This window comes from Anolis carolinensis, chromosome 2 (genome assembly GCF_035594765.1).
Source record: "Anolis carolinensis isolate JA03-04 chromosome 2, rAnoCar3.1.pri, whole genome shotgun sequence".
Taxonomy (NCBI): Eukaryota; Metazoa; Chordata; class Lepidosauria; order Squamata; family Dactyloidae; genus Anolis; species Anolis carolinensis.
Window position 1 is genome coordinate 5,462,566 of NC_085842.1, and position 23,690 is coordinate 5,486,255.

The 23,690-nt window shown below is 46.6% G+C and overlaps 1 protein-coding gene across 1 annotated transcript in view; it reads left to right on the top strand.

The window, feature by feature from the left end:
* The window catches only part of LOC100560414 (H-2 class I histocompatibility antigen, Q10 alpha chain), a 40,313-nt gene that overhangs the window by 3,597 nt on the left and 13,026 nt on the right, over window positions 1–23,690 (top strand). Inside the window, exon 2 of the mRNA XM_062972928.1 lies at window positions 21,076–21,351. Coding sequence (XP_062828998.1) covers window positions 21,076–21,351 — 276 coding nt within the window. The remainder of the gene's footprint in view (window positions 1–21,075; window positions 21,352–23,690) is intronic.

The following is a 23,690-nucleotide window of genomic DNA, read 5'->3' on the forward strand; positions in this document are numbered from 1 at the left end:
GAGAGATCTTTCAAGGCATTTCTGAGTTGGTTTTCAACTGTTTCAAAAAAAAAAAAAAAGGAGGCTGAAGCAGCTTCTTGAGATTGTAAACAACACAGCCGGACAGCATCAGTAAGATTGTAAACAACACAAATATAGTGTGGGAGACAGCCAGCAAACACAGCAACATCCTGTCTTGTGTATTCCTTGCAACAGTCAGAGGAAGTCTTCAAGGCACAACAGGTGCATGTTGCAATAGCTGTGAAGGGGGACAAAAAGACCACCAATCATGTGTAACACACGGAGCCATGGTAGTGCAGTGGGTTAAACCCTTGTGCCGGCTGGACGGTTGACCTGAAGGTTGGGTTGCTGACCTGAAAGTTGCCGATTTGAATCCGCAAGATAGGATGAGACCCTGTCTGTCAGCTCTAGCTTGCGGGGACATGAGATAAACTTCCCAGCAGGATGGTAACAAATCCGGGCTGTTGTGGTAATCTCTGAGCGGTTAGACTCAATTTAACCCTCTCTGGGGGAGATTTCACCAAAATGCAGCAGAGTAGCAAAAGCAAAAGCTTTCAAATGCAACAGTTACTTACACGGGGCAAGCAAAGAGAAGCCTTTGTCTATTTAGGATTGCAGTGGACTGCAGAGTCTCAGTAAAAGTTCAAAAAACATTTATTCAGGTAAAAAGAACTCCATTGTAGATAGAAAGGCTTGGGAGCTGTCTAGTCTACTCTAGACTGGTTTCTAAGGAAAAATAAGAAAGGAAAAATAACAAACATCTAAACAGTTACATCTTGCCAGGAGAGACAGCAAGATACTGCTTGTCAGCTAGAAGAACAAAGGGAGAAGAGTGAACCAAAATGGTTCCAACCGCATGGTCCAGTTTATTGGGACCATAAAAGACATTCTGACCAATGAGAAGTTAGTGTCCCTGGAGATTCACATTTCTACTAACTTCAAAGTTAGGGATGTGACGTAAACAGGATAGAGTGAAACACAGTAAAGCCTATCTAGGCATGCTTTGGAAACAGGGAAAGGATTCCCTCAATCTAACTATATCATCTATCTGACTACATTTAGACTTGAGTAGTCCAGGGTGATTCCCAACACGGGCATCCCCTGGGCAACGTGTCTGCAGATGTCTAAGTCTTTCATACCAGGAGCGACTTGCAGTATGTTCTCAAGTCGCTTCTGACACAATTAAAAATATGTAATAGGATTTTTGATTCCTGGGTTATAAATGTCATTTCCTAATTGGTGCTATCATAAAAAACATAGAAAAAGTTTATTAAACTGTTAAAGGTACATCCTGCAGCACGTTTTTGCTATAGTCTTTCAATGAATATCTCAGAGTCCTTCCAGAAAGCTTCCTAATGTGGGACAAACAAGTGGGTTTTAAAAATGTGGTACCTGAAAGCAAGTGCAAACACGGAGGTGTCAGTCCAGGCAAATAGACCCCCCAGCATCCCGACAGGTTTGGTTGTAGTTTAGAAATCTGCAAGATGGAGATAGGACATCTGCTGGAACTTTTCTTTAATTTTTATTTATTGGCACTCCGAGATGTGCTGGACCTCATATGCACTGCTGTGGATATGTAAATGAGTACACAAATGGATTTCTTGTCATTATCTCTCCTCACCCTCCTGCTGCCTTTACTTTTCCCCTCCTGAACCGCGTTTCCCTTTGGATTCACTTGCCTGCCATGATGATGCCCACTGTGTAAATTCAAGCTCCGTTTAATTTCATAAACATCAGAACAAAGGAATGCTTGCAGAGAGTTCTCATGGGGATTGCTTTCCAATTGTGCATCCATTTATCCACCTATGCTTCTGTGGTTCCTCATCAGTTGTTTCAGGATTTTAAAATGTGGATGTACGCTGGAGCAGTGCGCACCATCATATAGGAATATTGTCACATGTTTTCCTTGAGTGTAGGGATATGCAGTCATGTGAATATGTGCAAGTTTAGTCCAAAATCAGATTTTAAGCGCACCTTTTCAGCACTTGGTTTTCAGCCATTAATGCAATCCATTGCACTTTTTTTTTGCAAACATAAACTAGCCACACACACACACACACACCACCCCCTTTGCCCCAATTTCTCTTGGATTTTAGGGCCTCTGTAGAGGGGACCTCATAGTGTCTCAACCATAGTTGTGGCAGTCTCAAAAAATAAGTTTCTGGAGTGTGTTGTCGAAGGCTTTCATGGCTGGGATCACAGGGTTGTTGTATGTATTCCGGGCTGTGTGGCCTCACAACCTCTGAGGATGCCTGCCATAGATGTGGGCAAAACGTCAGGAGAGAATACTTCTGGAACATGGCCATACATACAACAACCCACTTTCTGGAGTATAACAACTACTTTCAAAGTATGTATCGCACAATTAAACAGGAAACAATACTTTCAAACCAGGAACAGAAATTATGGTATCCATGCCATTGAATTACAACTCTTTCTTTGAAGACTGTGTTGATTGTTGTGCACCAATCCCAAATACAGGCATCTTCCAAGCAAACCAAAACCAACAAATGTCCCATGACAACCAGTGAGTCACAACGGGGTCAGGAATGTGAAATCTGGAAGCCCCTAGCTACAGACTGACCTATGGGTGGAAGATATGGATTCAGTCATTTCTAACCCACCACCAAGACCTTTCCTTTGGAAAATAGTCATTCTCAGCCACGAGTTATTGCGTATGATGATGATGACTAGTGGATTCAAATGATAAGAAAAGAGATTTAGAAAGTGCTTCTAGACTGGAATAGAGAGCCTGATTATTATTATTATTGTTATTATAATTATTAGGCTTGCTCAAATAATTCGTTTTCCCCGTTTACCGTTATTGATTCGTTTTTTTCGGATTTTTTGAAGCAATATTGAATCTTGGCTGTCCACACGCCTGGATATCGCGGTTTCGAACCGCGATTGGCCGTTTTCCGTAATGGCGCCTTTTTTTTCGTTTTTAAAAAATGCTTTGTCAAATCATCCAAACTTTTTTAAGTCCACTGGGGCAATCTAGTGTGTTGTTTGCCCCTTGTAGCCAATCAGAGAGCACGTTTAACCAGGGGGAGGGGCTGGTAGGACGTGCTTAATGAAAACAGCGTGCACACGCCTCGTGGCTCAGTCGCACTGGGACTTTTGGAGAGGGTGGAAGGGTAGAGATTCATTGGTGTAGGCAGGCAGGAAACATTGCTGCGTCACAGCATGGCTGTGTGAAGACCAGGACAGGAGAAAAGGTGGGGTGGTCTGTGGCTGAGTTTGGTGGTGTGGGTCTTAGGTCTTTCTATTTGTTTTGTTGTTGCAAACTTGCAAAGGGCTGTCCTGTGGGTGTTTTTCCTGTTCAAAATACAACTCCTTTTGGGGAAAGAAAAGCTTGCCTTTGTGCCTTGCCTTCCTTGTGTGTGTGTCTGCCAGGGACGCTTTGAAAAAGAGTTGCATATCCCATCCTGTTCAAAATACAACTCCTTTTGGGGAAAGAAAAGCTTGCCTTTGTGGCTTGCCTTGTGTGTGTGTCTGCAGGGACGCTTTGGGAAAGAGTTGCATATCCCATCCTGTTCAAAATACAACTCCTTTTGGGGAAAGAAAAGGTTCCCTTTGTGGCTTGCCTTGTGTGTGTGTCTGCAGGGACGCTTTGGGAAAGAGTTGCATATCCCATCCTGTTCAAAATACAACTCCTTTCTGGAAAAAAAAAGCTTGCCTTTCTGCCTTGCCTTCCCCTGGGCTACGGGTGTGTGTGTGTCTGCAAGGAACGCTTTGGGAAAGAGTTGCATATCCCATCCTGTTCAAAATACAACTCCTTTTGGGGAAAGAAAACCTTGCCTTTCTGCCTTGCCTTGTGTGTGTGTCTGCAGGGACGCTCTGGGAAAGAGTTGCATATCCCATCCTGTTCAAAATACAACTCCTTTTGGGGAAAGAAAAGCTTGCCTTTGTGGCTTGCCTTGTGTGTGTGTCTGCCAGAGACGCTTTGGGAAAGAGTTGCATATCCCATCCTGTTCAAAATACAACTCCTTTCGGGAAAATAAAAGCTTGCCTTTCTGCCTTGCCTTCCCCTGGGCTACGGGTGTGTGTGTGTCTGCAAGGAACGCTTTGAAAAAGAGTTGCATATCCCATCCTGTTCAAAATACAACTCCTTTTGGGGAAAGAAAACCTTGCCTTTCTGCCTTGCCTTGTGTGTGTGTCTGCCAGAGACGCTTTGGGAAAGAGTTGCATATCCCATCCTGTTCAAAATACAACTCCTTTCGGGAAAATAAAAGCTTGCCTTTCTGCCTTGCCTTCCCCTGGGCTACGGGTGTGTGTGTGTCTGCAAGGAACGCTTTGAAAAAGAGTTGCATATCCCATCCTGTTCAAAATACAACTCCTTTTGGGGAAAGAAAACCTTGCCTTTCTGCCTTGCCTTGTGTGTGTGTCTGCCAGAGACGCTTTGGGAAAGAGTTGCATATCCCATCCTGTTCAAAATACAACTCCTTTCGGGAAAATAAAAGCTTGCCTTTCTGCCTTGCCTTCCCCTGGGCTACGGGTGTGTGTGTGTCTGCAAGGAACGCTTTGAAAAAGAGTTGCATATCCCATCCTGTTCAAAATACAACTCCTTTTGGGGAAAGAAAACCTTGCCTTTCTGCCTTGCCTTGTGTGTGTGTCTGCCAGAGACGCTTTGGGAAAGAGTTGCATATCCCATCCTGTTCAAAATACAACTCCTTTCGGGAAAATAAAAGCTTGCCTTTCTGCCTTGCCTTCCCCTGGGCTACGGGTGTGTGTGTGTCTGCAAGGAACGCTTTGAAAAAGAGTTGCATATCCCATCCTGTTCAAAATACAACTCCTTTTGGGGAAAGAAAACCTTGCCTTTCTGCCTTGCCTTGTGTGTGTGTCTGCCAGAGACGCTTTGGGAAAGAGTTGCATATCCCATCCTGTTCAAAATACAACTCCTTTCGGGAAAATAAAAGCTTGCCTTTCTGCCTTGCCTTCCCCTGGGCTACGGGTGTGTGTGTGTCTGCAAGGAACGCTTTGAAAAAGAGTTGCATATCCCATCCTGTTCAAAATACAACTCCTTTTGGGGAAAGAAAACCTTGCCTTTCTGCCTTGCCTTGTGTGTGTGTCTGCCAGAGACGCTTTGGGAAAGAGTTGCATATCCCATCCTGTTCAAAATACAACTCCTTTCGGGAAAATAAAAGCTTGCCTTTCTGCCTTGCCTTCCCCTGGGCTACGGGTGTGTGTGTGTCTGCAAGGAACGCTTTGAAAAAGAGTTGCATATCCCATCCTGTTCAAAATACAACTCCTTTTGGGGAAAGAAAACCTTGCCTTTCTGCCTTGCCTTGTGTGTGTGTCTGCCAGAGACGCTTTGGGAAAGAGTTGCATATCCCATCCTGTTCAAAATACAACTCCTTTCGGGAAAATAAAAGCTTGCCTTTCTGCCTTGCCTTCCCCTGGGCTACGGGTGTGTGTGTGTCTGCAAGGAACGCTTTGAAAAAGAGTTGCATATCCCATCCTGTTCAAAATACAACTCCTTTTGGGGAAAGAAAACCTTGCCTTTCTGCCTTGCCTTGTGTGTGTGTCTGCCAGAGACGCTCTGGGAAAGAGTTGCATATCCCATCCTGTTCAAAATACAACTCCTTTCGGGAAAATAAAAGCTTGCCTTTCTGCCTTGCCTTCCCCTGGGCTACGGGTGTGTGTGTGTCTGCAAGGAACGCTTTGAAAAAGAGTTGCATATCCCATCCTGTTCAAAATACAACTCCTTTTGGGGAAAGAAAACCTTGCCTTTCTGCCTTGCCTTGTGTGTGTGTCTGCAGGGACGCTCTGGGAAAGAGTTGCATATCCCATCCTGTTCAAAATACAACTCCTTTCGGGAAAATAAAAGCTTGCCTTTCTGCCTTGCCTTCCCCTGGGCTACGGGTGTGTGTGTGTCTGCAAGGAACGCTTTGAAAAAGAGTTGCATATCCCATCCTGTTCAAAATACAACTCCTTTTGGGGAAAGAAAACCTTGCCTTTCTGCCTTGCCTTGTGTGTGTGTCTGCAGGGACGCTCTGGGAAAGAGATGCATATCCCATCCTGTTCAAAATACAACTCCTTTCGGGAAAATAAAAGCTTGCCTTTCTGCCTTGCCTTCCCCTGGGCTACGGGTGTGTGTGTGTCTGCAAGGAACGCTTTGAAAAAGAGTTGCATATCCCATCCTGTTCAAAATACAACTCCTTTTGGGGAAAGAAAACCTTGCCTTTCTGCCTTGCCTTGTGTGTGTGTCTGCCAGAGACGCTTTGGGAAAGAGTTGCATATCCCATCCTGTTCAAAATACAACTCCTTTTGGGGAAAGAAAACCTTGCCTTTCTGCCTTGCCTTGTGTGTGTGTCTGCCAGAGACGCTTTGGGAAAGAGTTGCATATCCCATCCTGTTCAAAATACAACTCCTTTCGGGAAAATAAAAGCTTGCCTTTCTGCCTTGCCTTCCCCCGGGCTACGGGTGTGTGTGTGTCTGCAAGGAACGCTTTGAAAAAGAGTTGCATATCCCATCCTGTTCAAAATACAACTCCTTTTGGGGAAAGAAAAGCTTGCCTTTCTGCCTTGCCTTGTGTGTGTGTCTGCCAGGGACGCTTCCTGATTTTCCCAAGACAACTTTGGGAAAGAGTTGCATATCCCATACTTTCCTGTAGAACTGGAAAGTACAGGTATCCCCTTGTAAATAAATAAAACTAACTAAATGTTATAGACTACGCTTTTGCAACAGTAAATTGGCCAGAATATAACACGTTGCCAATCAAGATTCAACAAATATTTCCCACCAGTAACACAACACCTAACCATCATCCCTTCTGTTACCTGAAAACACTCCCCTTGACATGAAGCGCTCAGCTGTACGCGGGTCTGGGGGAGCAAGTCCTAGTAGTGGTCAAGCCACGGCCAGGACACTGTGGGGGGCCAAAAAAGTTAAGGTGGGTCCCATACGTCTGGAACGCCGAACTATGGGAGTGGGTGGACTTGATGAAGAACCAGGCTGTTCTAATGCAGACAGTTCACAGGCATCCACCCGGAGCCGGCTGTCGCATGGAGCTGAGACAACTGGACGATCATTGGAACATACAGGTGTTGCCGTCGTGGAACTACAGGTGGTGGATAGTGAGGATATAGATAACCCCACCCCTCCACCCGCTACTGACAGTGAGGAGGAGGTAGAGGAGGTACTACCATCAAAACGTAGACTTCCTCATGCTGCTGAAAGGGTGCCCACGACTCCCATCTCTGAGGGCGTCGCCACAGTGGCTGTGGGGAGGCCAAGGTCATTTATTTGGGACCATTTCCATGTCCACTCTCAGAGTTCTACTTTGGCAGTTTGTAGACACTGTGGGGCAAATATCAGCAGAGGCAGAGACACGAGACATCTTGCGACCTCGGGGTTGAGCTCTCACATGAAGCGACACCATCCCTCCATTTCGCTGGGAGGGGGAACTGCAAGCCCTTCCAGTGGCAGCCTTAGCACGCAAAGTTCACCAGGTGAAGATAGTGGAAGGCGGACACAGTCCACCATGGAGGATTGGGCCATTCCATTACCCAGAAAGAAAACGGGGGAAACATTGCTCACACCCCAGCAGATAACCCAAACTGTGGGAGAGATGATTGCCCTAGATCACCATCCCTTCCGCCTGGTAGAACAAGAAGGCTTTGTACGCCTTATGAAACGACTGTGCCCCCGCTACAAAATCCCCTCCCGTCACACCTTTTCCAGAAAAGTAATCCCCGGCTTGTACGAGGGCTGTAAGGAACGCATTATCCAGATGTTGCGTAGCGCCATGGGAGGACACATCCATTTTACCTCTGATATTTGGTCAAGCTTGGGAGGAGGCCACTCCTACCTCTCTCTCACGGCACATTGGTGGGAGAAGGAAGGCACTATGGATACATCCCATCGTTGGGCACTCCTCGCATTGGAGGTAGTTGATCGTGATCACAAGGCAGAGACCATCTGCAACTATCTGGAAAACATGATGGGGGAATGGATGCAGTGTAGGCCGGAAGAAATGAGGAGGGGCTTTATGGTGACGGACGCAGGGAAAAATATGATCAAAGCGGTTGAAAGTGCCGGGTTTCAGAATGTGTCCTGCATGGCCCACTTGCTTCACAATACCGTCAAGGAAGGTTTAAAGAGCCAGGAAGAGCAGTCGGGCAGCAACACAAACATCTCCCTGCTGATCGAGCGCTGTAGAAAGATCGCGGGCTACTTCCACCGGAGCATCAAGGCAGCCCGGCAGCTGAGAGACAGGCAGAGCCTTGAAGGCCTCCCGCAGCACAAGCTGCTCCAGGACGTCTCGACTCGGTGGAATTCAACCTTAAAAATGCTCGAACGCATGGTCGAGCAGCAGAAGGCGGTACACGGCATCTCCCTCACTTTGGTTGCGCCTGTTAGCAAGCTTGTTCCAACTAAGCAAGAGTGGGACACCATCTCCCAGCTAGTAGACGTACTAAAGCCATTCAAACATGCCACTGAGACACTTTCGGAATCAAAAGCTCTTCTGAGCCAGGCAGTGCCCATGGTCTTGAGGCTAAGGAGGCACCTAGAAAGGCTTGGGGCCGGTCGAACAATGGACTCCCTGGCTGGACCGCTGACACCGCCGGTCCAGGAGGTGGTGAGGAGGTTGTCCTTTGCTGTACGGAAACGGCTAGAGCCACTTCTTTCCAGCAAGGTCCATATGCTGGCGGCCTTGTGTGATCCACGGCTAAAGTACAACGTCTGCCCAAAAGACTTTACCATGTGGAAGGCCCAACTTGTTGACCTTGTGAGGGAGGTCTTTGCTGCCAGGGTGGAGGAAACGGGCACAGCGGCCCCTCTTCCAGAACTGCCTGTCACCCCAAGCACTAGCGCTAGTGGCGAGACGGAAAGTCCCGCGGAGCCGGTAGGGGGTTGCCGTAGGGATACGGATCTCCAGCCGCGAACAGGAAACGTTTTCTTTGCAGAGACGGTGGCCATACTTGCCTGCTCTGAAGAATCCTCTTTGCTGGCTTCTGCTCAAAAGGTAGACTCGGCCGAATGCTCGGTCAACAGGTACTTTGAGGAGCCTCCGGAGATAATTTCTTGTGATCCATTGTCCTATTGGGCTTCACGCGAACACATGTGGCCGGATCTGTCGCACGTAGCCCGCCAGTTCCTCAGCTGTCCTCCCACCAGCGTCCAGAGCGAAAGGGTCTTCAGCATAGCGGGAGATGTAGTCACGCCCCACCGCAGCTTGCTGGACCCTCAAACAGTTGAGAAACTTGTTTTCCTGAAGGCCAACCTTCCTGTGTTGAATTTCCCAGATTTGGATTTTGAGACCGACTGCTCCTAGAGCAACAGTTCTCCTCCTTTAACCAACTCTGCTTCAGAGTAACTTTGGCCAATTTTTTGGGCGTCCGGGCGGGGGGGTGGCCCCTTTGGACTCTGTCCAACAACTCTCTCCTCTATCCTACAATGCTTTCCTCTCTCTTTTCCCTTCCTTTCTCCTCTTTTTCATCACTCGACGTTGCCCCACTGACGTTTTTGGGTTCATCCATCTCAAGGGGCCGTTTCACGAATCATGTAATCATGGAATCATAGAAAAGTAGAGTTGGAATAGAACTCATGGGCCATCGAGTTCTCCCCCAAGAAAGACGCAGGAAGTATCATTCAAAGCATCCCCGACAGATGGCCATCGAGCCAATGCTTAAAAGCTTCAAAAGAAGGGGCCTCCAACACAGTCCGGGGGAGACAGTTCCACTCCCGAACAACCATCGCGGAGAGAAGTACTATCTTTCATTTGTCCCTGTTGAACTTAATATACTTTTGGCCCATCTCTGTATTCGGAAGTTACAAAACGTTTTCTCTCATGTAATACTGGCTCTGTAGAGGTTGAAGGATATTCTGTGGAAAATTAGACCATAAAAGCCAAGGTAGATAATGCTTCCTCTTTGTGTTCTGTTCGGATTTCATTCAATTCCCTTTTTATTTGGGGGGGGGGGGAAATATTACCATCACGAGCCATGACTGTTTGGTCTTCTACAGATCCTCGCAGCTCCTGTACAGAAAGAGCACTGTTATATTTGATGTGGATACTTCAGATAATCATTTCAGGTGTAGGAATACGCCAGACTCTCACTTTACAGAGGTATACTATCTGTCCATCTGAACCTTTGAGGATGTCTTTATCCACTGGAATTAATACACCTCGACTTGGGACAGAACTTCTCTAAATTGTCATCTTTCAGTGTCCCATTGTCTAGAGCGGGTGTGGTTGCCGCAGTGGTCATGGGACGGCCGCCTTTGGGTCCCCTAGCCCTCTGCCCGCTTACGCGGAGGGTGCCTTTATAACTCGGAGGGGGGAATCATCAAAGACAGTGGTACTCCTCCGCCTTTGCCAGCATTTCTCCAAATGGTTGTCTAGTGTCCCTTCTCCTTTATATGCCGTGGTCTACGCTGTGGTCGTTAAACGGCCGCTTTTGGGTCCCCTCCCCCTTTGACCTGGCACGCAGAGGGTGCCGTTCCCCCTTCAGGACGTGTGCCTTGCGGCTGCTTTAGATGTTTGGGCGCAGGTTACGCCGAGTGGGAATTGCCTTTTGCTGGCTTGTTGGGAAAACGATAGAAGAGGTACACGGCCTTCCCCTTGGGTGGTGGGGTGTTGCTGTGGGTAGAGGCTTAAATCGCAAAAACAAAAAACTTTGTGGGAGGGCCGTGCCGAATTCTCCGGGATGCATGCCGGCCAACTGTGGCCGGCTGTCTCAGGGTGGGGTCTTTGCTGCCCTTTGTTTTTTTCCCTTACTTTTCTTTTCTTTTTGCTGCCTCTCGGACTACGTGACGCCAGACTCTAGAGGTATATGCCCTTCCCCCTTCAGGGCGTGTTCCTTTGCGGCTGCTTGCAATGTGTGGGCGCAGGTTACCCAGAGTGGGAACTGCCTTTTGCTGGCTTGTTGGCAGGACGATAGAAGAGGTACACGGCCTTCCCCTGGGGTGGTGGAGTGTTGCTGTGGGTAGAGGTTTAAGTCACAAAAACAAAAAACTTTGTGGGAGGGCCATGCCGAATTCTCCGGGATGCATGCCGGTCAACTGTGGCCGGCTGGCTCAGGGTGGGGTCTTTGCTGCCCTTTGTTTTTTTCCCTTACTTTTCTTTTCTTTTTGCTGCCTCTCGGACTATGTGACGCCAGACTCTAGAGGTATATGCCCTTCCCCCTTCAGGGCGTGTTCCTTTGCGGCTGCTTGCAATGTGTGGGCGCAGGTTACCCAGAGTGGGAACTGCCTTTTGCTGGCTTGTTGGCAGGACGATAGAAGAGGTACACGGCCTTCCCCTGGGGTGGTGGAGTGTTGCTGTGGGTAGAGGCTTAAGTCGCAAAAACAAAAAACTTTGTGGGAGGGCCGTGCCGAATTCTCCGGGATGCATGCTGGCCAACTGTGGCCGGCTGGCACAGGGTGGGGTCTTTGCTGCCCTTTGTTTTTTTCCCTTACTTTTCTTTTCTTTTTGCTGCCTCTCGGACTACGTGACGCCAGAGTCTAGAGGTATATGCAATTCCCCCTTCAGGGCGTGTTCCTTTGCGGCTGCTTGCAATGTGTGGGCGCAGGTTACCCAGAGTGGGAACTGCCTTTTGCTGGCCTTTGGGTAAAACGATAGAAGAGGGTGGAACGATTCAAAGTCTCCCATCACCCTGAGAGGCTGTGATTGACGCTGTTGCTGCGGAACGGCCGCCTTTGGTTCCCCTTGCCCACTGTCCGCGCACACGGACGTTGCCGATTGCCCGTCAGGGCGTGTGCCTTTGCGGCTGCTTTCAAGGTGTTGGCAGAACGTTTCGCCGAGTGGTAAATGTTTTTTGCTGGCCTGTGGGTAAAACAATAGAAGAGGGTGGAATGATCAAAGACAGTGTTACAGTCTCCCATCACCCTGAGAGGTTGTGATTGACGCTGTTGCTGCGGAAAGGCCGCCTTTGGTTCCCCTTGCCCACTGTCCGCGCACACGGACGTTGCCGATTGCCCGTCAGGGCGTGTGCCTTTGCGGCTGCTTTCAAGGAGTGGGCGCAAGTTCCGTCTCGTGGAAACTGTTTCTTGCTGGTCTGTTGGTAATAACGAGGGTGGAGTGATCACAGACTGTGGGACAGTGTCCCATTCACCTTAAAAGGAAGTGTACTCAACGATGTGGCGGCAGAACGGCCGCCTTTGGTTCCCCTTGCCCACTGTCCGCGCACACGGACGTTGCCGATTGCCCGTCAGGGCGTGTGCCTTTGCGGCTGCTTTCAAGGAGTGGGCGCAAGTTCCGTCTCGTGGAAACTGTTTCTTGCTGGTCTGTTGGTAATAACGAGGGTGGAGTGATCACAGACTGTGGGACAGTGTCCCATTCACCTTAAAAGGAAGTGTACTCAACGATGTGGCGGCAGAACGGCCGCCTTTGGTTCCCCTTGCCCACTGTCCGCGCACACGGACGTTGCCGATTGCCCGTCAGGGCGTGTGCCTTTGCGGCTGCTTTCAAGGAGTGGGCGCAAGTTCCGTCTCGTGGAAACTGTTTCTTGCTGTTCCCCTCGCCCTCTGGCCGCGCACGCGGAATCACTGAAAGAAGTGGGACACCTTGGCCTTTACCACTTCTCAAAATTGTCTTCTTTTACTGTACCATTGCCTTGTGCGGGTGTAGTCGAGAGCATGTGATGATAATCTTACGCAGAGTAAGAAGTAGAGAATCAATCCACTCAGAATCTCTTTTGCTATTAAAAACAATTACTTAATAATGCCTTCATGTTTCCTTTGGAATCCACATTTCTGCTTTGTTTCTACTTTGAATTTCTTTCTACTACATTACACACTATATCTTTCATAATTGTACTTCCTCAAGTTTACTTAAACTGTATGTATACCAACCAACTGAAGTCATTTCCCTCTATCCAGGTCATCTGCAGGAGAACTTTAATAACCCCTGAAGAACACACTAGTCTTACCTGCAGTGGAACTGCATGGAAACATGTGCCTAACATCAGAGCCTTAAAACCTTCCCCCTCCAAAAAGCATTATAGGTCTGTGTGGTCGTTTGTAGCCTATTTAAGAATAGCTTGACAGGCCAATAGTATTTCGCACTGTATAGTTTTTTAACTGTCAAACTACCTCCTCTTCAGTCCTCGGACTCGAGCCGTGTTTTTACACCACTGTTTTTTAAGCTGGTAATGATGTATGCTGACTGTGACTTCAGTTATATCTTATGTCTTATTGACCCAACATGAACACAGAAGAGTCTCACTGATCAAAGCCAAACGGGCCTACCACTGCTGAAATAAGCAGATTTCTTGGATTGGACTTGTTGAAGAAAAGCATATAACACATCATATCAGGTTATTATTATCCAAATAAAGCACCATAAATGCATGTTATACAACCAAGGAGACATAAGAAGTCGTTCTATATGCTGAAATGATATGTTGCTATTGCTTACTTTATGAATTTAGCTTCAAAATATCACAATATAATGGAATCATTGACTACAGAAATGGCTAGATTTTTCCAGAGGCTAGACGGTTTGCTGTTATGGAGTGTATCTTTGTGGCATGGGTTGTGGTGTGTGGGCGTGGGGCCGGCCAACGGTGGCCGGCCCCCCGGGTCTGATGGGCTTGGGCCCACATTTTGAAAGCAGACGTGAAGAAAGCATGCCCTTCCCCCTCTGGGTTCAGCGGTGTGGGCGTGGGGCCGGCCAACGGTGGCCGGCCCCCCGGGTCTGATGGGCTTGGGCCCACGTTTTGAAAGCAGACGTGAAGAAAGCATGCCCTTCCCCCTCTGGGTTCAGCGGTGTGGGCGTGGGGCCGGCCAACGGTGGCCGGCCCCCCGGGTCTGAGGGGCTTGGGCCCACATTTTGCAAGCAGACGTGAAGAAAGCATGCCCTTCCCCCTGTGGGTCCAGCGGTGTGGGCGTGGGGCCGGCCAACGGTGGCCGGCCCCCCGGGTCTGAGGGGCTTGGGCCCACATTTTGCAATCAGACGTGAAGAAAGCCTGCCCTTCCCCGTGGGTTGCGGCGTGTGGGCGTGGGGCCGGCCAACGGTGTCCGGCCCCCCGGGTCTGAGGGGCTTGGGCCCACATTTTGCAAGCAGACGTGAAGAAAGCCTGCCCTTCCCCGTGGGTTGCGGCGTGTGGGCGTGGGGCCGGCCAACGGTGTCCGGCCCCCCGGGTCTGAGGGGCTTGGGCCCACATTTTGCAAGCAGACGTGAAGAAAGCATGCCCTTCCCCCTGTGGGTCCAGCGGTGTGGGCGTGGGGCCGGCCAACGGTGGCCGGCCCCCCGGGTCTGAGGGGCTTGGGCCCACATTTTGCAATCAGACGTGAAGAAAGCCTGCCCTTCCCCGTGGGTTGCGGCGTGTGGGCGTGGGGCCGGCCAACGGTGGCCGGCCCCCCGGGTCTGAGGGGCTTGGGCCCACATTTTGCAAGCAGACGTGAAGAAAGCCTGCCCTTCCCCGTGGGTTGCGGCGTGTGGGCGTGGGGCCGGCCAACGGTGGCCGGCCCCCCGGGTCTGAGGGGCTTGGGCCCACATTTCCTTTTTTTTGGTCTTCTCTCTCTTTCTCTGGGAAGGGTGCCGGCCAACGGTGGCCGGCCTAGTATTTTAAAGTGTGGGCCTTTTTGGCGGTGGCTTTTTCTGTCTTTTCTTTGGTCTTTGCTGCCTCTCGGCCTACGTGGCCGAGTTTCCCTGATGTACCGCCTCTCTCTTCTCTCGCCGGCTGTCGTTCTTTAGCCCTTTATGCTATTTTGCACAGAAGCCTCCTTTGGGGCGGTGTCCTCTGGTTTTTTTTCTCTCTCTCTCTCTCTCTCAGGGATGCGTGCCGGCAAACAGTGGCCGGCCCGGCTTAATGTATGGGCCTTGTCGCCTGTGGCTTTTTTCTTTCTTTTCTTTTCTTTTCTTTTCTTTTTGCTGCCTCTCGGCCTACGTGGCCGAGTTTCCCCCGATGCACCGCCTCTCTCTTCTCTCTCGGCTGTCGTTCTTTACCCCTTTATGCGAGTTTGCACCGAAGCCTCCTTTGGGGCGGCGGCCCCTCTTTCTTCCTGTCTGGGAATCGTGCCGGCCAACGGTGGCCGGCCTAGTATTTTATAGTGTGGGCCTTTTTGGCGGTGGCTTTTTCTGTCTTTTCTTTGGTCTTTGCTGCCTCTCGGCCTACGTGGCCGAGTTTCCCCCGATGCACCGCCTCTCTCTTCTCTCTCGGCTGTCGTTCTTTACCCCTTTATGCGAGTTTGCACCGAAGCCTCCTTTGGGGCGACGGCCCCTCTTTCTTCCTGTCTGGGAATCGTGCCGGCCAACGGTGGCCGGCCTAGTATTTTATAGTGTGGGCCTTTTTGGCGGTGGCTTTTTCTGTCTTTTCTTTGGTCTTTGCTGCCTCTCGGCCTACGTGGCCGAGTTTCCCCGATGTACCGCCTCTCTCTTCTCTCGCCGGCTGTCGTTCTTTAGCCCTTTATGCTATTTTGCACAGAAGCCTCCTTTGGGGCGGTGTCCTCTGGTTTTTTTTCTCTCTCTCTCTCTCTCTCAGGGATGCGTGCCGGCAAACAGTGGCCGGCCCGGCTTAATGTATGGGCCTTGTCGCCTGTGGCTTTTTTCTTTCTTTTCTTTTCTTTTCTTTTCTTTTTGCTGCCTCTCGGCCTACGTGGTCGGGTTTCCCACGATGCACCGCCTCTCTCTTCTCTCGCCGGCTGTCGTTCTTTACCCCTTTATGCGATTTTGCACAGAAGCCTCCTTTGGGGCGGCGGCCCCTCTTTCTTCCTCACAGGGAAGCGTGCCGGCCAACGGTGGCACGCCTAGTATTTCAACGTGTGGGCCTTGTCGGCCTACGTGGTCGACGTGTTTCCCACGATGCACCGCCTCTGTCTTCTCTCGCGGCTGTCGTTCTTTACCCCTTGGTGCAATCTTGCACAGAACCCTTCTTTGGGGCGGCGGCCTCTATTTCTTCCACTCAGGGAAGCTTGCCGGCCAACGATGGCCGGCCTAGTATTTCAGTGTGTGGGCCTTGCCGGATGTGGCTTATTCTTTCTTTTCTTTTATTTTCATGAAATCAGCGGGGGAGGATGGGCGGGTTGTGTTTCCACAGAACACCACTCAAAGAAACAGTTAGCGGTATCCTATACTGTTCTAAATTGCTCGACAACATAATGATAGAATCATAGAAACATGGCACCAAACATCATATAATCATAAAGCTAGAAGAGACCATCCAGTCCAACGCCATTCTGCCATGCAGAAACAATATACAGTAGAGTCTCACTCATCCAACACTCGCTTATCCAATGTTCTGGATTATCCAACTTATTTTTGTAGTCAATGTTTTCAATATATTGTGATATTTTGTTGCTAAATTCGTAATTACTACGTAATATTACTGCGTATTGAACTACCTTTTCTGTCTAATTTGCTGTTAAACAAGATTTTTTGGGGCTTAATTTGTAAAATAACCTAATTTGCTGTTCAAAAGGCTTTTCCTTAATGTCTCCTTATCATCCAACATATTTGCTTATCCAACGTTCTGCTGGCCCGTTAATGTTGGATAAGCGAGACTCTACTGTATCCAGAAATATCTGGTGCTGTAACCGATATATCATTTACCGTCCCGGAATACTAGCCAGATGGCCCATGAATGGTCACAAAAGTCATAGAAATATGGTCACAGAAGTCATGGAATAATAGAAACATGGTCCCTAAAGTCATAGACTCAAAGAACCAAGTAACAGAATCATCCCAAAAGTCCTAGAATCCTAAAATGATAGAATCATAGAGTCATGGCGCCAAACATCATAGAATCATAAAGGTAGAAGAGACCATCCAGTCCAATGCTATTCTGCCATGCAAAAGCAATATAACACTCTTGCAGGCTTCATCATTACTGGATCCGTCCTTCAGGACTTTTGCAAACGTTGGATGTGCAATGTTGCTATTTCATCCAAGGCAGAAATTCAACTCATTCTTGGATGGACAAACAGAACCACAACTGCTAACGTTCCCTTAAGGCAGTGTTTCTCAACCTGTGGATCTCCAGGTGTTTTTACCTACAAGTCCCAGAAATCCCAGCCATTTTACCAGCTGTTAGGATTTCTGGGAGTTGAAGGCCAAAACATCTGGGGACCCACAAGTCGAGAACCACTGCCTCAAGGGAGAAACTGTGGCATTACCTCCGAAGTTAAAAAATTGGAAAAACCAAACTCTTCCTTGAAAAGCTGTGATTGTCTAGACATGTGGGGGTTAAATCTAGGGCAAAGGAGGGTAAAAATAGATGGGAGGGTCCAATGTGAAAGGTTTGGAACCCCTCCCCTTATATATAAAACAAAGACTCCGCCTCCAATATGTGGCATTCAGTGTGTGTCCACACCAGGGTAGAATTGGCACCATGCTCTCCAGATCAGCCATGCACGTGCCACATTATGCCCCTTCCATGTTCAGGGAGTTTGACAGATGGAAGGGCTATCTGAGCCTTGCGAAAGTGGTTACGGAGATCATCGCGGAACGCAAGAAGGTCCCATTTCCATCTCAGAGTTGGGACACAATGGAGTACGACATGCAGCTAGTCCTCAACGAGGACAACTTTGAAACAGCATCACAATGGGTTAATGGAAGCAGTTCCAGCAGCAAGAGCTCCAAAGGTAGTGCCAATGGCCAGGCTTCCCAAAACAAGGAGATTTGCAATTTCTGCAAACACAACGGGGAATCCAAGCAGGTCTATTCGTCCCACCGGCTGAAGGGGATGGACGGCACCGTGGAGTGCCCCATCTTGCGCAAATACACCTGTCCGCTCTGCGGTGCCACGGGCGAAAAGGCCCATACTTTAAAATACTGCCCACTGAGCCAAGGGAAGAGGTCGCTGTATCGCAAGTGCGGACGTAACTCGGCTGGACGCAAGGTGAGGAGATAAGAAGATCAGGAGAAGACCGAAGCATTTATTCTTAGTTTTAGTTTGACTTTGTAAAAGAACAACATTTGATTTCGAGCATCATTAACACTCTTTACATTTCCTCCCACTTTGTTTCAGGTTTGGAGAATGGAAGCCCAATTCTCTTAGACTACATTTGTGAGTCCAGAAATGTTTTTTTATGTATATTGTTGCCTTCTTTCACATTTGTTGTACCTAGGTTAATTATATTGTGTTTCTTTTAGATGTGTCAGTTGCCTAGTGTGATGACTCATGGGCCCTGCAGTCCTATTCCTGACAGTATTGTGGCAGATGAGGAGGAAAATATGGAGTTTTCCCCAGATTTCCGGTCGGAGTCAGAGCCTTGGCAGCTGCCTGAAGTTCTAGTCCAAGAACCAATTAAACCTGACCTTGGTGGGAACTCTCCCCCTTATGGGAGAAAACAGGCTTACACGACTGATAGAGGATCGAGAGAAAAATTTAGAAGTAGTGCTCGCCTTGCTGCCAAATATGCCACTGATTAGAAGTATTTCCCCTGAGAAAATACGGGGAGTCTTGCACCTGCAAGCTGGTTTCCTTCGCTCCCTGTTCTCTAGGGAAAGTGATTGTTGTTTGGGGAAACGAGACCCAATATAGGGAAATTGCGCGAAGGATTCCTTGCGGAGTCAATTCGTCAGCTCCTGGAGAGAGGTCATGTGTGTGTGGACTTCGAATCCTGTTCCTTGCCTCCTGAATCTAGTTCCAAGCCTTGTCCTCGTCTCACGGATTTACCACAGATCTTGTTCCATGCTTCAAGTTGCTTTGCCTTTAGCCACAGCTCCAGCCACGTTCCAAGTAACTTTCAGCCTTGTGTCAAGCTTCATTGGATTCAAGACTTTTTCTGTTTTCCCAACGCTTTGCTTGGCAAAGCGTGTGTTGCGGTTATTGGATTATAATCTTTGGACTCTAATATTTCATATTGGACAATAATCTGCTGGACTATATTTGGCCTCATTTGAAAGGTCTGCTTCTGAACTTTATTCTACACTTGTTTTTATTGACTTTATATATTCCTTTAATAAAGATATTAGATAGAATCTGGCCTCAGTGTATGGTTATTGGTGCCCAGCAGCCTAGATCCTGACACCTTGTATCATGCTTTTTTATACATATAATCATGTTTTTTACATATGTAATATCACGTTCCTTTGACATCTGTAATTGCCTTATATCATATTTTATATTGTGTTTTATATATGCAGTTACTTTACATGTTTCTTTTATGTATGGATGTATAATTTTTACATGTTTAATTATATTATTTGCAACTATAATTGCCTAATATCATGCTTCTTTTATATATGCAATGACATCATGTTTATTTAACGTATATAAGTGCCTTATATCATGTCCGGGTTATCATGTGTGTCTCCAGAGGGATGCAGCCCTATCCTTTGCAGGGAAAATATAGAAATATCTTCTAAATGGCTACTGTCTAGAATTTTGTTTTGTAAAGAAAGGAAAAGTTTATATGCTATTGGAAAGAAAGATACTATTTTATGTTTAAATTTTGGAAAGGAATAGAATTGGTTATTATTACTGTGGTCTAACCTTCAATTGTTTGCAAGTTGTTCTAAAGTTTGGATCGTAGAGTTTAATAAACAGAGTTTATGGTTTTGGCATCAAAACTGTTCATGTTGTGCTTAAATGGGATTGAATTTTCTTTAATTTGTGGCCCATAATAGGCTGGTTATAAGCCTGATCTGGAAGGCAGCCAAGGCAAAGACCATTGAGCTGCTGAACTTGCAGACTGAAAGGTCCCAGGTTCAAATCCCGGGAGCAGAGTGAGCGCCCGCTGTTAGCTCCAGCTTCTGCCAACCTAGCAGCTTGAAAACATGCCAATGTGAGTAGATGAATAGGTACCGCTGTGGCGGGAAGGTAATGGCACTCCATGTAGTCATGCCGACCACATGACCTTGGAGGTGTCTATGGACAACACTGGCTCTTGGGCTTAGAAATGGAGGTGAGCACAACCCCCAGAGTCAGACATGACTGAACTTAACGTCAAGGGATACCTTTACACACACACACATGCAGGGACTACACCAATTTAACAAAGTTTCAGCCACAAAAACAAAGTTTCTAAAGTAGAGCAATGACTTTCACAGTAAAGACAACCCAATTTAACAGGAAATAAGACTTTCAAACCAGGAACAGATTTCTGCAATTATTAAAAAATGGTTCATTATAAAAGCTATGAAAATTTGCCAAAAATCAGAGGATAAGGGAAACGTTCCACATTTTGGTGAGCTATCAGTGTTAAATGTGTTCTACCACTGTACCAAGTTTGAAGAAGATCACTCAAAAAATGAGGGCGGGAGAGCCCCCTAAGTCCCCCCCCCTTCGGGCTGTTTTTGGGCCACCGCGCATGCGCGTCCGCCATTAACGAATTAATTTCGAAAATAACGAATTTTCGTTAATTTCGAAAAATTTTGGGGGCCAAATTCGTTATTAGCAACAAAAACGAAAAACTGCCCCCTCTAGTTTTGAAACGAGTTTAGAATCAAATTTTTCATGGATCGATCAAGCCTAATAATTATTATTATTAAACTTTATTTACATCCTGCCCCATCTCCCTGAAGGGACTTGGGGCGGCTTACAAAACAACAACAATGCAGACAAAACACATAAAATATACAGTAAAAATTAAACTAAATCAATAAAAGTAAAATCAATAAAAGTAAACATCAACAAAAATAAAAGTGAACCATACATATAAAATTTAACATCAAACACCCCAAATCAAAATAGAATAAAATAGCCTGATGGGTGCTGGCCTCTCTTCTGGTGGTTTTTACAGAGAGATTGGTTGGTCAGCTTTTGGGAGAGATATGGTTCTGTATCCCCGCATGACAGGGGATTACAGGATTTGCAGCTCTTTCCCAGTCTTTTCTATGACATTACAGTTAATTGTACAGGGTGGTTTAATTTTGCACTTTATTAGAATCACATTTTTGTAAAAGCAAGTACTAGAAGTGCTTTTTATAATAAGCCATTATTAGAAGCTGAAAGTGGTAATATAAAATGACAAAAAATGTAGGCCATTGCAGGGATTGTCTGCAGCAGGTAATGGAGTAATTAAAAATAGGTGTGCTTGTCTACAGCCCGGCATTATACTAACTTCAAGTTAAGCCATCTTGAGTCCCAATAGCAGCAGAAAGGGAGAAAAAACACAAAGCATGTTTAAAAAAAAAAAGTCAATAATGCCTACCTTCTCGACTTTCTCTGTTTTTTCCAGGCTGTTCCTCCCATTCCATGCTCTATTTCGTCACCTCTGTCTCAGAGCCTGGGCAGCAGGTGCCTCAGTTTTCCTATGTGGGCTTCGTGAATGACCAGGAGTTTGTTTTCTATAATGCCAGCACAAAGAGGTATCTTCCTAAGGTTCCCTGGATAAGCAAGGTGAAGAAGGACGATCCTGATTACTGGGAACGGAACACGCTGTATGCTCAGGGCCATGAGCGGAGCTTCCGAGACCACCTGGCGACTTTGGCCAAGTACTACAATCAGAGTGGAGGTAGGTGGCGACAGATATTTCTTCTTCTCAGAAATAGATAATGGAAAGTATTATTATTATTGTTATTATTATATTTCTTACCTGTGGGGCCTCTCTCAGTCTCTCGGCAGCCATCAACTGCAAAAATAAATTATCCGCATAATAGCCGCACCCCCTTCTTTCCTGCTCCAAAAAGGGGGGGGGGGTGACTATTGTGTGGTGAAATCTGGCGTGCTATCTGCCACTGTGGTGGCTATAGAAATAGTGTCTAGCCAGCATGCTTTCTTTAACTATCGAATATTGAAAGGGCAAAAAATGGTTCTGCAAATTTTCACAGATGGAAAGGGTTCCCTGCTTGAGTCAGCAGACATTTTCCTCCTTTTCAAGGATCTTATCTTGGGTCTGAAAGGAGATAATGACAGATCAGCCAATTCTGTAGCAGCCTCTGGGGTTGTAATCTGGCTTTGTTTGGCCTGGATGAACTTGGGAATTTTATTTATCGTGTCAGAAATGAATTGAGAATACAGTTATGATGTATAAAAAACACCACAAACAGAGTTAGAAACTTGGCATTATACTAAATTCCTTTGATCAGGAGCTGGCCATTTTGAATGCCTCTGGTGTCGCTGTAAGAAGGTCCTCCATTGTGCATCTGGCAGGGCTCAGACCGCTTTGTAGTAAGTGGCCTGTGGTTTGCTCTTCTCCACACTCTCATGTTGTGGGCTCTGCTTTGTAGCCCAATTTCTTAAGATTGGGAATAGAGGTGAATGATGGGTTGGCAGAGAGCATTGGTAGTTCCTTGTCCAGTGGCCCCTGATGCCAGAATTAAACACTATATCACTAGTGCAGCATCTACTCAATTACTTGCTAAAACTGAAATGGTAGACAAAGGTTTGAGGTAATGAGACAAAGAGAGTTCCGATTGCTGTAGAAAAAGACATTTATTCTCAGTGGCCAGAGAGAATAAGCAATAGGAAGGACCTTCTCCTGTAATCAGGAAAGCGAAGGTACAGAACAAAGAAACACAGGTCCTTATATACCCTTTTTGCCTCCATCTACCTACGTCATATAGGCATTATCCGTCACCAATTAGTGTCAAAAAAGTCTTACTTTGCACTTTACTAAAAGTTACTTTTGCATTTTCCTAAAATATATGCTACTTTCAAGACCTCTGACCCTTCATTAGGTCTTATCTAAGGAATTCCTATCTAGGCTTTCAGGGATCCATTAATTGAGGAATTTACCCCTATCTTAGCTTTTTAGGGAGTCATTAGCACTCCTACATGACGCCAGTTCTTATCTTGACATCCCAAAAGCCTTAATTTGTCTTTTGTCCATTAGCATGGAGCTTTATCTATTCTTGTTGACACTTGACATATGTCTCTGGCCCTTAGGGTGAACTTTGGTCTCTGCTTATGGGAGACAGTTATTGGCTAGGCAGAGTGTATTTTGAGCTATATGCACACATTCTGCTTGTGATTACATATTTTCTATTCTCATTTCTATTATGATTACATAGTTACATAGTTTCCAATGCAGTATTATATTTTTTCAATACACCTTCATCAAAACCACCAGTACTGTTAACTTCTATCTGCCTCCCAGTAGGTTGTATGGATTTCTAAGCACACCTGACATTCCTTTAGTTTTGAAAATTGAACTATTTTACTTTTCATTTTGACAAAGGTAAAAATTACCCTTAAAGCACTGTATACCACAATTGTTAAATCATACAACATATCAAAAATATGAATGTTTATTTCTGTAGGATCAAAAATTGACATGAATTACTTAAAAGTGGAACATCCTTCTGAAATACTCAACGTTGTATTTAATTTCTTTGAGTTTTACCATTTACGTCATTTGCCATTAGCATGTTCAACTATCTTGAAAATATTCACTTTTTTCAAGAGGTACCGGGAAATAAGCCCCATTGAATTTAGTCTTGGGGCTTGCTCATGCATAAATATGCATTGGGTGCTACTTTGAACTAAGCTTCAGAAAACGTATGTACCTTTTCAGAATTTAATGTTGCTTAAATGAATATCCAGGGATGAAGCAGAGCTCTTTGGAATGATTTTCTACTACACCACACCGATCGTTATTTGATCAATCAGAACAATTGCAATGAAGTAAATCTACTATATCCCCCCCCCCCCCCACACACACACACACTTAGAACTGTTTTCTCAATGGTATTTTTCAGTGTGTTGTGTCATTTCTTCATGGAAATTAAGTCTTAGAAACTGTAAGTATTGAAACCTCTATTGGTGTGCTTAACTTTTGGAGATTTGACTAATTGTGGTTTTGATTAAAATAGTTGGTCTAGGTTTCCACTTTGGTGGAAGGTGATCAGAGAG